The sequence below is a fragment of the Solea senegalensis genome, linkage group LG4, assembly GCF_019176455.1.
Source record: "Solea senegalensis isolate Sse05_10M linkage group LG4, IFAPA_SoseM_1, whole genome shotgun sequence".
Lineage (NCBI taxonomy): Eukaryota > Metazoa > Chordata > Actinopteri > Pleuronectiformes > Soleidae > Solea > Solea senegalensis.
This window is the reverse complement of record NC_058024.1, coordinates 21592665-21607746: the sequence shown is the minus strand read 5'-3', so window position 1 is coordinate 21607746 and position 15082 is coordinate 21592665. Positions and strand designations below refer to the sequence as shown.

At 39.8% G+C, this 15082-nt stretch overlaps 1 protein-coding gene across 4 annotated transcripts; it reads left to right on the top strand.

The window, feature by feature from the left end:
- LOC122768743 (calcium/calmodulin-dependent 3',5'-cyclic nucleotide phosphodiesterase 1B-like) lies at window positions 1–14176 on the top strand. Of its 4 annotated transcripts, none has more exons than XM_044024944.1 (14): window positions 1–329; window positions 4770–4883; window positions 6244–6426; window positions 6891–6957; window positions 7093–7209; window positions 7416–7556; window positions 7819–7919; window positions 9014–9139; window positions 10018–10119; window positions 10205–10325; window positions 12049–12130; window positions 12364–12481; window positions 13337–13473; window positions 13623–14176. In XM_044024944.1, the coding sequence occupies exons 1-14, from the start codon at window positions 253–255 to the stop codon at window positions 13709–13711; spliced, it is 1575 nt and encodes a 524-aa protein (XP_043880879.1). In that variant the 5' UTR covers window positions 1–252; the 3' UTR covers window positions 13712–14176. The 4 variants fall into 4 exon arrangements, with proteins under 4 accessions (XP_043880879.1, XP_043880878.1, XP_043880880.1 ...); XM_044024943.1 differs by having other exon boundaries at window positions 10202–10325; XM_044024945.1 differs by lacking the exon at window positions 1–329 and adding an exon at window positions 2335–2586 and having other exon boundaries at window positions 10202–10325.
- Window positions 14177–15082: the final 906 nt, after the last annotated feature.

Below are 15082 nucleotides of genomic sequence, written 5' to 3'. Positions count from 1 at the left end.
CACACACACACACTGCAAATGTAGCCGTCTATACATATACAGAGGGAGGGACAACATGTATCACTGAGTCTAAACAGAACAGTGTAGATTAACATAAACTATAGAAGACATACACATTCAAACAGCAGACAAATCACATATTGATGGATTTCTAGCAACAAAGAAGCACAAGCTCAGTGAGTCTCTCAACTCTCTCCAACACTTTCAAACACACACACACATGGTCTGCAGCAGCACTCCGAGCCAGAGGTCATGACACCGACACGTGAGCTACACAAAGCAGCTGATAGACATCTCTGTCTTGCGACATGGACAACCACACTGGAAAGGTCAGCATCTGTTTAATTCTTTTTTATTTCTATGCAAAAATGTTAAATATGATTATTTTTGTCATTCTGCTGATGGGATAGTGTTGTGTGTTTACAGGCTGTACAGATACAGAAGGTTACTCAGTAAATGTGCTGTGGGTGGTGCAGTGATGATTTGTGTCAGTGTTAGTGATAGCAGTAACATTAGGTTACAATTACTTAATTGTAGTTTCCCCTTTACTTAGGCATCTGTATGTAAGCAGAATTTTCATCTTTAAGTATATTACAATTTTTTCAAGTCACATTGTTAAAAAACTTCAAATCATTATACTTTTGCAGCACATTTTTCAAACGCTAGCACACTTAAATTTGACGTCAAAACAGAATGATGCATTTCTGCTTCAGCCACATTGGACTCTATAGAAACAAAGAGAAACTTTTTGGAAGCTTATTTTGAGACGTGTGTGTTTTGCAGGTGAGATGAACTGTTGCACAGACTGTGTGAAGGGTTTTGAAAAGGTAGCCCCTGTGTTTACCAATGCTTTAGTGGGTTAGTAATTGAAAAAGAAACTGTGGTAGTTGTCACTCGTTAGGATTTAATTTTGGTTATACAAAACCTAATTTCACTGTTGTAAAAATCAAAAGGACCACTCGATGTGCCTCCCAGCATCCCCGGCCCTTTAAATATCCCATTCCCATGCAGAGTCACGTACCATCCCAGTGTGATTTATGGTGCCACAAAGCCAGATTTCTCTCTCTCTGAAGTGTTGGGCCGGCGAGAATAATTGGCTCGGGTCACTCAGTGGACAGAAAAAGATCCGAATTAGTATGTTCATCATCTTCAGAGGGAGACTGAGAGGATAATGGAGGGAAGAGGGAAAGAAAAAGACATTATTATACGAAAGGCTGGCAACCCAACAAAAGGGTTTTAGCTGGATATAAGCAACACTGCATGAATTACCCTTATACTTTTCATTTGACATGACGATGTGAGTGTTGATTCTCTATCTTTAGCGCAATACATTGCTTTTGGTGGGAGACAGGCAACCTAAAGTGACACATGGGATGGAGAACCATATGTCGTAATGTTACTTCACTTCACTTTTGCAATATGCCATGCCATGTCAAAGAGCATGGGAGTCTGAGAGTTAGCGTGACCCAGCAGTCAAAGCAGGACACGCAGGGAGATGGACAGCAGGCAGGGGTTTTCCCAAGCCATGGTCGTGCTCTCACAGTACTCCACGAAAAAAACAAAAAACATTAATGGATTTAGGAACTTGTTTAGATGACTTGCTCTCCTTTTATGATGCCTCATTGGACAGAAGAGTGACTTCATTTGAGTCTCTTAAGTGCTACCTAAACACTTGTGAGATATTTATGAGCCATGCCAGTTTGGCTCTGTTCTTAATGTAAATTACGGACCTGAAGTATATGATCGGAGTCTCTGTGCTGTCTACTGAAGCCGCCACAGCCGGGTGTGTCACTGAAGGTTTGTCTGAATTATGTCTTGACAAATTAGTTTTTGCTCGATGACTTTTGTCTCCTCACATAGGGATATAAAAAAAGCAGCATGTTATCGTAATGAAGAGAAATATAATTTCATTGAATGCATCTTAAGTGCGCAGCAGTACCAAAAACAGAAGTAAATCTATTGGCCTGTTGTGGGTTTTGAGGACAGGCTTTGTTTATGTATTTTGGTTCGGGTGACTCTGGTGGGTTTCACTCAAAGACACTCTGTGTAGTTCCCTGATTTGCGGCTGTGGTGGAAAATTCTCATTTGGGATTTGAGTACACACTGCTTGAAAGCCTCGCAGTCAACACTTCATCAGTGAGTCAGGTCAAGTAACTCACTTCACACAACGGGTGCATGCATATACACAAACAGTCACTGACAAAGACACACTCTCTCTCAAGCGCACACACACACACTCTCTCTCTTTCTCTCTCTCTCTCACTCTCTCTCTCACACACACACACACAGTTTAGGCCTGCCTAACCAATCAGAGTGAACTGTAGTGGGTCCCCCAGAAGTGGGTGGGAGAGCTGTTGAAACAGAAGTCTGTCTCAGGACGAACAAAGTTTGTGTTGGTGGTTTGGAGAACTTTTCTGCTTACTATTTCTCTGCAACAATTTTTCTCTCTTCTTTTTTCATCTTATAGCTTTTTTTTCCTCTTTCTTTTTTTTTTTTAACTCTGGGGTCTATTTGGGGACAACTTGAGTGTGGAATGGCTGAACTTGTGCGAATCCGTAAAAAACGACTGCAGATCCCCATCTCTAGGTAAGGCAGGGTTTAAAATGAGTACAGGTTATATCGTAAGAATCCGTTTTTCTACACGTCTGGCTTCTCACAGGCTTACTGGTCTCAAGCCAACATGCTAAACCTTTGAAATGAACACAGCTAGGTACCGTTTGCTTTGGTCAAAGTCTGTATCATATTCTGTTCTTGTTTTGTATCAAAGAAAATAATGTGTAAAAACCACACCATGCAGTGAACACTGATGTGGTAATAATGCGGTGGCTTTTAAATGCATTTCATGAGTGCACACATCCTCCATATGCTGAAAAAAAGAAGTTAATTCTTACATTCAAGACTTTCTCTGACTATCAGCATGTGCACAAACACTTGTTGCTCTCAGTGGTTGCACATCTCGCTCATGCTTCTGCAGTGGGAGGGAAAAGTGCTGCAGATGTAATGGGTCATGTGGTTTTGTTTTGAGAAACACATTGCTTTATTAGTGTGTGCGGGGTTCATAGCTTTAAACCCTTGGTGGTTTTGGGTTAGTATTTAGAACATAAACTGACACATTTCTTTAGAGTTCGCTATGCACACGAGATAATCCACAACACCTTTCACTTGCTAATCTGGTATGGATTTAACTTTTCCGCTTTCTTCTTGTTCTGAGATACATTATATAGAGAATTGTGCTGGCAAAAAGTGTAGATTTTTATAGCACTTTCTGATATGCACTTAGATTCCCTCCAGGATGACACTACGCAGTGTGGAGATTAAACAATGTCCAAGCAAAAGGGAAATGTGTCCTTTGTCTCTGTAAACAAAGTTCCTCAAGTGCACTTGACGTGAAATTTCCTGTAAACGTCCTGTCAGACGCTCTTCCACTGCAAACATTCACTCACTCATTGTCTAGCGCGTTATCCTCCACATGAGGGTCGCAGGGAGCGGGAGCCAATTCCAGCTGACATGGGGCAAAAGGTGGGGTACACCCTGGACAGGTCACCCATCTATAGCAGTGCAAACACGCAGACACTAACAACCATTCACTCACATTCACATCTATGGTCAGTTTAGTGTCCAATTAACCTCTGCATGTTTTTGGACTGTGGGAGGTAACAAGAGAACCTGTCAAGTGTACATGAGAAAGGCCCTCAGTCAGACCGGGTTGTGAACCTGGGTCTTTTTGCTGCAGGGCAAAAGTGCTAGCCACTATGCCGCCATGTGGCCCCCAACTGCAAACAGTCGAAACAAAAAAATACTGCGTTATCACAAAAGATTACTTGAGATTGAAAGTGAGCAGTGGTATTCAGACGCATGCTATTTTTATGACTCAACAGCTTTTGAAAGCTCTTGCCAGCGTGATAAACACTTGAAAAGCTGTGAGCGTCTCCTCCCTAGGAGTCGGCTCCACAGCGTAGCCTGGCACAGTTGGAACACAATTGTTCATGGTATCATACAGAGAGCCCAAAATGTTTTAGGGGAATTATCTGTGGCACAAATGTGTTATCATATCAAATAAACCTTTTGTTCAAACAGCCAGGGAGAAAATAAAATCTTATCAAAGTAGGAAGATTCCAGAGAACGTTCACGTGACACTGCATCAGTGTATGAAAGCTTTTGGATTTATCGCTGAGATGAGGTTGCATAAACACACTGCAGGTGGGTTACACTGTCGGTGACATGTGGTCTAAGCATTTACTTTGCTGACTATTTCTCTTTGATGAAAGTCTCTGAACCACGAGCAAGAAAAACATTTTCAGACGAGAGCAGAATGTGTCCCAAAAATGCAAAAATATAATTCTTCACTGAGCCAACTTTGACAAAATATGGGTTACATAAGCCCCTGACCATGGGAATTTTTTTTTTTTTTTTTCATGGAAAACTTGGCACTAATGATGCCTTTTTTGCCACTGGCAACTGAAAACAACTTGGCATTTAAATTGTTTCCAAATGAACTTTTTCATGAGGAGTTTTTCAACCTGATGTCACTTCTCAGACCTTTGCACTTTCTCCTGACAGTTTTCAGAGGCTCTTGTTTAGAAGGCTGCCATTTTGTTCAAATAGACTTTTCTTCTATGACTGCACCCACTGTGGGTAAAGGTTTACGGCAGGTGTAGCTTTTAACCATTTCCACAAAAAAATGTCCTATTGCTTTTATAACGTTGGGCATGTTTCAGGGGTATGTTTGATTTGATCACTTCCACGTTAATGATTTTGCTTCTGTTCAGGTTGAGGGGCATTCTGAAGCAGCTGGAGGAGAAAGACGTCGACTTTGAAGACATCAAAAAGAATCTGGATTTCACAGCATCATTACTGGAGGCAGTTTACCTTGATGGAACAAGGTTTTTTATTTATTTTTTGTATTTTTATTTCTAGATTAAGTTTCACACCTCTTTCTTGTAGCCTCTCTGTCTCCACCATATATTTGGAAGGATGTAGGTTATGACTGATCTGGGTCATGATTTATTTTTACACAGTGGGTAACTGAGTGGACCAGCGTGATCTGAGTGATTTCTCTAGTTGTCTGAGTACCACACGGTCAGGCTGACCACCGGTAACTGAATGTGGGTTTCTCCTGTGGCCTGGAACAAACTCAACACTAAAAAAAAAAAGGTCAAATTCTGACTAAAAAGCATCAGATGTATTAATAGGGAAACACAATGTGACACGATAGCAGCACAGTATGCTAGTGATAACAGAAGAACCAGTCTACCCTCCAGCACCAGAATTTAATTGGTTTGAGCGGGACTGCAGACGAGAGACCAGCAATTATGTTCAGGCAAGTGCGTTGATGGAAATTGCAGCAGCTTGACAGCAGCATACAATATTGTGGGGAAATTATGTTGAAAATGAGGCTTAAACTGGGAAACAGGTATGGGTCAAAGCTATCCACTAGCTCAGTGGTCACCAACGTGGTGCCCGCGGGCACCTGGTAGCCCGCGAGCAGCCAACGAGGTGCCCGCGGGCTCATTTCACTTCACCTCACTTGTATGTATCCATATGATCACTGAGTAAAATGTCCTTGATATTGTTTATAAAAACTGTGATAATCATTAGGAGTAAGCACTGGAATTAATGTGTATGCAATTGAATGCATAATATTTATCATTTAAATGGTAAACTGCATAAAATGTTAATATGGTAGCCCTCCATATTATTCTCTAACCTTCAGGTAGCTCTCGGTCTCAAAAAGGTTGGTGACCCCTGCACTAGCTTATACTTTTATCAGGACTCTGACTTCAGGTTGAGGACATTATCCTACAAATGTCTAAACATGGTTGCTGTCAATTCTTACATACACGATAAAAGCTGGAATTCTGTCCAAGTGTAATTCTCTCAAAAACATTAAAAACTTAATGTAAATAAAACAAAAAAGTCCAGGGTATGACAGCTCCCCATGACCCCTTGGAGGATACCTTTCTAGACAAACAGAAAGAGCAAGAGGGCAAAAAAAAGGGAAAATGTCTCTATTTCACAGTCTATTTAAACCTGCATGCTTTATGGTTAAAAATAATGGAAAAAGAGATTACACTTCATTGTTGGACTCTACAGTATCTTAGCCAGTGACAGAAATGTGCAGAAGTCCAGGCTACACAATACATTTCTGCCTATATTGCTTTTATTTTATTATTTTACAGATTTTTCTTTCTCATACCACAGCAATCAGTATTTGTGTCTATGTGTGCCTGGTTGCGCTCACAGGCAGTGCCTGGAATCTGAAGACGATCTTCAGCAGCTGCAGTCCGACGGCGTGCCTTCAGAGGTCACCGACTGGCTGGCGTCCACCTTCACCCAGAGGGTGCGGCGGCCTGCGCGACGCACAGATGAAAAGCCCAAATTCCGCAGCATCGTCCATGCAGTGCAGGCGGGGATATTTGTGGAGAGGTATATCAACACACTTGCTCATTGTAATGTATTTTGGGATCATAAAAAAGGGTTGATGCTATTATAGCCAAGTGATTTTTGGCACAAACATTAAACAAATCCTGTGTAATTGTGTCAGAATGTTTACAGTAACGATGCAGCTTCTGTAGCACAGCTCTGTGTTTCCTTTACGACGCATACATGTAATAATACCAGGAAACGATTATCATGTACCATAGAACTTCCATTGTAAATGACTCAAGTGCTATAACTCTAATTTAGGTTCATACAGTGATGTTACAGACAAAATACAGACGGCTCTAACGCACTGTGAAACATTATCCTCCTTCTCTCTTGAAAACATCCTTCCAAAAGGGGACAGGGACTTTGGATAAATTTTATAAACAGCCCCTGAGTCGAGTTCACTGCACAGTGTCAACATGTGAACTTTAGCTGAACTCAACATAAACATTGCATTATTCCAGGATGTTCAAGAGGGCCTACACTGCAGCCATGCCCGACCAACCTGTGGCGGTCGTAAACTGCCTCAGGGTAAGCCCCAACTAATCATAAATCTCACAGTGAATCGTGTGTTCATGAAATAAATCGGACATCACAAAAGAGCCAGTATACGCGGCACAAGTATGCGTTATTAACGCCACCACTTTCCCTTTTTTTTTCCCTCAGGATGTTGACCGCTGGAACTTTGATGTGTTCGCTCTGAACGTGACCAGCTCTGATCACGCACTACAGACTATTTTCTTTGAGCTAGTCACCAGATATGAGCTCAACAGCCGTTTTAAGGTCTTTCAGTTTGAGATTTAAAATGCACATCATGGCACACTTTCTGTACTGTTAGTTTGTGGTTAAAATAATATTACTTTTCTCACTGCCCATTAAAATGGACCCTGTTGTTGTGTTATAATGAGTAGATATATTGGGTCTCATCAATATGTGGTGTTGCCCCACTGAATGCTGGACTTTTAAATGTAATGCTGTACATGTTGCAGATACCCATCGGTTGCCTGACAGAGTTCTTGTCTGCACTCGAGAGAGGATATTGCACACACAACAACCCTTACCACAGTCACATCCATGCTGCTGATGTGACGCAAACAATGCACTGCCTGCTGCTGCGCACAGGACTTGTGGTACTGGATCTCTCCACAATAAATTCATCTTAAAGCGAAGCATTTTAAAAAGCCATAAAACACTGGCATTTGCTACCAAACCTAACTCAACAACTGAGTACTATTTCCATGCATTGGAGGAAACATCTGTGTAGTGGAACAGTGTGGCTCGTTCATGTTGTATTTGGTCACAGTTGACATGATCCTGTTGAAGTATATTATATATAGCCTGCTATGCCGACAGCATATTTCTGATACTTTGTTTCATCTCTCTGTCTAAAAGCACTGGCTGACAGAGCTCGAGGTGATGGCTTCACTATTTGCCGCAGCCATCCATGACTACGAACACACAGGAACTACAAACAACTTTCACATCCACACAAAGTAAGCTCCTTTTCTGAGGCTGTATTCTGTGTGAGCACCAGCTATTTATACTGATGCAACATCCTGTTGTAAAATATTAGAAAAGCAAAACTGGAGAGAGGGAGAGAGAGAGAGAGAGAGAGAGATGCTAATGCAAACACAGTATTTTTAGATGTTGATTTTCCACATAAGAGGACTGAAGAACGCAGTCTCATGGCACCCATCATCATCATTATGCTTTACTTTGGGACTAAAGCACAAAGATGCCTACTCATTCAAAGACAACATGTCTTGGTTACAGTTATCCAAACAGCATCTATCTAAAAGTCATTCTCCACCTACACACTGACAAACACTCACCGACTACAGGCATGAAAAATACTGACTTTATGTTAGTTACAAATCCTCATAATGGAAAAATAAATATTGAAAACATCTCCTGTAGCAGAAGACATTTCTCACTATCCTCCTACAGTTTCACCATTCACCAACATTTGACACTGCAAACAGCTTTGTGTCGTGCAGCCTCTGGATCCACAAAGCTCAGAAACTCAACTCAAGGCTGTGGGCATTGCATGACTCTGCTCAATGACTTTTTAAGGTTCTGTGTTAGTCCACAAAAAGCATGTCTCAAAAGCTAAAACGCCTGTAACATAAAACCTTCCTTGTGTGTTTGGGCACTGTAAGTTTCCTATAATAGAGTGTCAAAATAACCATGTCATTTGTTGTTAATTGCAGGATGAGAGGAGCCTGTGTCTAAATGTTCACTTTGTCATTTTGTCATTAATTATAATTGGCTGGCTGGCATAGATCACAGTCACTGCACGCGGCTAAATTAAACGTGCAAATAAATAGTTTCCAGACAAGTGAATCATTCCAAACAAACACATGTCCCGAAAACAAACTATCTTGTGGGGTTATTTGGGGAGAACACAAGCACAACAATGTATTATTCAGTTTCAAAGCATTATTTTCTATTGTAATGATTTCATTATTTCAGATTATGTAAATGACTGGACAAGGGATGTATGATTGATAACCCATCTATTCATATCTGTCTCAGTCCCTACCCTCTCTTGCTCTCTCAGTGTCTTGTTTTTGACTTTGTTTTTCAGGTCAGAGTTTGCCTTGACATACAACGACCGATCAGTACAGGAAAGCCATCACCTAAGTGCTGCATTTCGGCTTCTGCAGAATGAGCAAATGAACATCTTCATGAATTTGTCGCGAGAAGAATGGATGTAAGATGACAAGATTTCTAATCAATGAAAATGAACTGAAACTTCAATTGTACCCACTCAAAATAGGTTTTTGGTTACAAAGTTTACCCTAAGTTTTATCAGCCATAAAAGCCAGCTGTTACTTACAGTAAGTAGTCAGTCCCACATACGCCATACATTACTATGACTTGCTAAAACTACAGTTCTTTCAGTAAAATATATATATATATATTTTTTTTTAAATGTAAACTACAGTATACAGTACTTGTAGTATACAGGACTGAAAAATACATTTCATAAGTCAACAATGTTGTGATATACAATAGAATGTACATATGTTAACCTCTAAAATATATAGTCTGTATTTCTTTAGGGTCTTTCAAGTCTTTAAGACCACACTAGTAGTTTTTCTATTCTCCCATTTACACCCTCATTCATACAATTCATCTTTATACAGCACTTTTTCTATCACACATCTATATGACCCATTCATATCAGAAGCAATTTGCCAAGGGACACATTGGCAGGTGGAGTAGTGGAGCTAGGAATCGACCCCCCCGACCTCCTGGTGACTCACAGCCAGCCCTTTAGAACCAGTAGAGTTGAAAGTTATGGATTACAATAACGAAATAAGACCATATTCTACACTGTAAATCTTCGACTATAATGTCTGCAATGGACTACAGTGTATACTGTCAAAATATTCATACTGTATATAGAGTTTGCACATTCATGAAGGTTGATACTTGATATAAAGTATGATTGATACAGTATTAGAATATTGTATTTATTGAAGGGCTCTGAAATGTAATAAAATTACACCTCCACTACGTTTTTCTCATCAAGTACTAAACTCTATATCTTTGTGTGTGTGTGTGTGTGTGTGTGTGTGTGTGTAGGGAGCTACGATCACTGGTTATAGAGATGGTTTTGTCCACAGACATGTCCTCCCACTTACTCCAAGTCAAAGCCATGAAATCCTGCCTACAACAACAAGAGCGGTAATGCCAACGTGACCGTGCTATTATTCACACTGTGCATGACACACATTTGACTTAAATGATTGAATTATGCTTTCTCCAGCAGGATTGATAAACCTAAAGCCCTTTCTCTGTTACTCCACACGGCTGACATAAGCCATCCATCCAAGCCCTGGGCACTGCATTCACGCTGGACTAAAGCCCTGATGGAGGAGTTTTTCAGGCAGGTAAGAACTGTGATAGATTCATCAGGAGACTGACTGTGTAGAGAAATAATGACAGTGTTTGTCTGGAGAACTTAAAGTCAAGTACAATAACAGGTAAAGAACCTGATTCATTTATCTAGCTTTGGTGATAAATACACTTTGGTGTCATCTAAATATATAGCATGAGGCTAAAGGTAATGGTCCCAGTACAGAAAACTGCTGACCTCCATGGTTTATTTTGTATATATGGAAGAAAACCCCAATGATCCCCCAACTGGGGGACTCAGAGAGTCTCGGGGTAAAAAATATTGTGGAACACTGCATTACACACAAAATAATATAGTGATGGTGCACATAAAATTAAACAGCAAAATATATATTAACAACAAGACTGTATAAACTATTTTAAATTTGACAAACACAGCTCAAATAACAACTAAATGAATAACTACATATCAAACTTCATACAGCACCACTGTGTCAACCCACTCGCCACATAATCTGGATCTAACCTGACAACACTTTATCCAGAACACACACCATAGGCTACAACTCAAATGAAAGCAGAGACTCCACTGATTCTGAGGATATACGTCAAAGCACTCCACACCAAAGAGAGAAAGAGAGATAAAAACCAAAGCATAAAGACAACAGAAAACGCTTCGCCGAACGATTGTTGTAAAACTGCTCTTACCTTTGATGTTTCTCCGTCAAAAAGTTGATATCTACAGCGAAAACCACACTCTGTCTAGTCAGACGGACTTCCTGTGTTACACTCAAATGATTCCCGGCGTCTCAAACGGACATTAGGACCCTGGGGAAGCATTACAATTACAACAGGCTTGGTACTGGGATACAGCTCAGTCCTGCCATCTTGTGTTTGTTTTTGGAACAGGAAATATATAGTTGAAACTTTGAAACAAAGCCATGAATTCTTTCATTAAACACTAATAGTGACACCAACATTAAATAAGTCATTTAATACATGAGAAAATGCCAAATGAGACCTTGTCTGTACTTTCTGTACTAAAACAAACTAAAACTAAAATGTTGTTTTGCAGAGATAATGGTCACATATTGTGCTATGGTTTGATAGAAGTTTAGAGCTGCAGCTGCATCATTCCAAACATACTCATCCTGGGTTTTCTTTAGGCGAGCTTGAATTCTTTTTCTTTTTTGTGGCGTGACATCTTCATTTGCTCTTCACCAGTCGCACATGTAGTGATATTTACGCATCTTAACAAGTGTTCCCTTTACTCTGACACCCAAAGTATTCAAGTACACCTTGTGGTTGCAGATGTATACTCATTTCCTTATGAGTGTGCAATTTTCGAGCGGTGACCTACAAAATAGGCTGAGGGCTTAAACAAACAGAGTAGTTCATGTAATACAATTTCCTGTCTTTTTCATTAAATGATATGCTGTCAAATGCAGTACCAAGATTTCGCAGGAAGTCTATTTTGAGGTCACGTAAAGAGCATTTTGTAACTTTCACTATTGCAGCTACCTTAAAAGTCTGTGGAATCTAAAATATTCCAAGAACCTGAGTAGGTGTTGAGCTCTGCTATCGTTAAAAATAAGATGTTACAAACCTCTCTCTGAAATGCTTCCTTTGTTTTTTGTGTTTCTTAGATGATTTTGTTTGCTTGTAAGGTTCGGAATCAGCTAACCTTTAGAAAGTTATTTTCAGGTAATGAGTGGGATGCCCTTTGAGATATTTTCTCTCTCTGTCTGTCTTTGTGAGGGTGATAGAGAGGCGGAGCTCAACCTACCCTTCTCTCCTCTGTGTGATCGAAAAAGCACCCTGGTAGCTGAGTCCCAGATTGGTGAGTCTGACAAACACTTCCCAAAACCTTTATTCTTGCCAGTGATGTTTTTTTTTTTTTACCTTGTGTGAACTGAGTACAGATTTTATTCAAGGTTCAGTATTACAATAATGAAATTTACTACCATTGTTGAACTCATTTGCATTTCTTTTCTGCTACAAAGTTATTCACACTTCACAATATTATAATAGATTTGTTTTCACATGCTAATGTGCCAGCATTTATTCCTGCAGGTTTTATAGATTTCATTGTATATCCTACATTTTCTCTGCTGACGGACATGGCTGAAAAGATTGTTATTCCTTTGGTGGAGGAGAATCCTGGTCCACCAGACCCCTGTAACAGACACAGGTATTCACACAGACAAAACATGTACCACAGTCACAATAATATACCTTTTGGAATAAAAAATACAAAGTTTAGCTATGACACCGAATTAATGCGTACAGAAAACTGGAGCCTATGACACAGCATTAATGTTCATTAAATATGAAGCAATAGCCATAGCAGCAGTGGTGGAGCTAGACTTTTATACATGAGGTGGCTGGAGGGTGAGCAAGGCTTAATCAGGGAGCATTATACTAGGAAAGGAAATTACTGTGATCCTCTGATCTGGAACTTAAGGAACATGTATTATTGACAATTTTTATAACCCCATGTTCTTAATGCTTCTCTTAATGTACAGAATGTTAAAGTGTATGTGTCGACACAAAATAATTACAAGTTGACATGACCAGATTCTATAAATGCCAAATCTTAAATTCATCTTAAAGCATAAATAAAGAGTCACAAATAAAAGTTTGAAAATAAATAATAATCATTAAATCAACCTAAAACTGAAATGTTTGTATTTTCAGCATGGTGCAAAGGGGTTGCATTATTGTTCTGAATTATGAGTGTTTTGGGCGTAACATCAATTAAAATGGATGTAATGTGAATGTTGGAAAATGGAGAAGTGAACCATTATCTGCTGTGGAGGAAATGGATTGGCTCTAAGACGATGAAGCAAATTGGTTTACAAATTTTAATTTGTAAATCCTATGATATCTTTTTTATTTATAGGGATGAGAACCACACACTTTACTTTTGCCTTTAGATCAGATCAGAACCTCCTTGTGTCGGCATGAGTAAGAAAATAAATAAATTTAGAATAAGGTGTGAAACTAAAAAGGTCTGGTATGAGAGCACTCTGTTATTTCTCAATAGTAATCTTTGGAAGGAAAGTTCCAGAGGTCTGCAGTGGAGTCTCGCCCACATCACAGCAGAGCTGGTGAGCTTCCGTTCCACGTGGACACGACACACCGAAGACAACAAGCTCCAATGGAAGGAAAGTGGCTCCAATGGTGGGTGACATTATTTAATTAAATGTTAGGGAATGATTTGTTTTATTAAATTCAGAGTAATCTCATAAAGAGACAGATGAAGATGAGATTTTCTTTTTCTTTTTCCCTTACAAATGTTCCTGTATCTCCCAATATCCTCAACCCTCCAGGATTTTCAGACCCAAGCCTGACGAGAGAACGAAGGACCAGTCAAGAAGAGCAGTCAGAAAATTCCCCCACCACAGATTCCAACCAGTAGGCAAGACCTCACCTCCGCTCATAACCTCTGTGATATATACATGTGTAGCCGACCGATTATCTATCAAGGTTAACTGAGGTTTGTAATGCCTTACTCTACTATACTATATATAGCAACAAACCACGGGTTTGAAACGTTTAAGATCATCTTCCCAAGGTAAGATGCAGTATAGTCATAGAAATGTCCTGATGTCTTATCAACTGTAGCGTACTACGATAACTTAAATGCAAAAGTCGACATGCTGGCCATGTTACGGTATAGTCCATGTCATTCATTTAATTTGCCACCAAAAAACAAACACCTATTGTATGTTTTGTATATGTGTATAGTTTGAACTACACACACACACACACATCATTTAACCATGCAATAAATATTGAAAAATATGTTATTTGCTATGTCTGCTGTTTGGCATGGATTATGTAAGAGGCGGGGCTTCTTAAACATTAAAAGAATTCAACTCAAGCATCTTTTCTTGTCTTATTAAAACAGGTATTGGACTCTTGTTCTGCATACAAGCACAGCACTTTTTGCAAGAATGTCAAACCAGGGAGGTTCAAAAGCATTAGGGGGGCCTTGAAGAGGGGGCCCTACATGAATCAATCCAAATCAATTAAGTGAGATAAGGCCTCGGGTGTTTCATACCACACTGTAACTGCAGAGACATGTACATAGAAGTAATAAAGAATTGTTGTTGCAGTGGATTTCTCAGCTAAACACAATCTTATCAATTATACTTATCAAAATTCAGTTAATCCCTGTGGTGGTGTTTTTAATCTAGTGATACACTGCCCTCTGCTGGACGTTACTGTTTTCTCTTTGTTTTGCGCTGGACGTTTCTGGGCGACAAAGTTTGGACAAACTAAGAAATGCAAGTGTCAGTGGGGCTAAACGCCAGGTGAACAAAAAACGCTCACGAAACCAGGGGGAATCTGGGATCGGTGTTCGTTTGCTGGTGCGCTCAGAGAGGACGAGAATGAAAAGCGACTAAGTAGCTTGAGGCTAAAGTATCAGCATTTCTGTATGTGTATGTGTTGTGCACACTAAAAAATCTCATAATAACTGTAGGTTCTAATAATGCAAAATACCACGCAGTGTGAACCCTTGTCTGTTTATATGGAGGCTATGAAAAGCCATACCAGATATCAAGAGAGGGGCAACCTTTGCCTCTGCTGTGTTTACAAACATCAGCCCACAGGTTCTGTATTCTCTGGATTTTAAAGAAGCAGGGATGCACCATGAGCCCAGTGTGTTGTCTGTCCTGATATAATACACGCTTGATGTTTGCAGAAAAGCTTAGAACAACATTTAGACTTTCTTATTAGGGGAGTAAATGACCACAGAGTATACCTGTGTTCATTTACGTTTAGT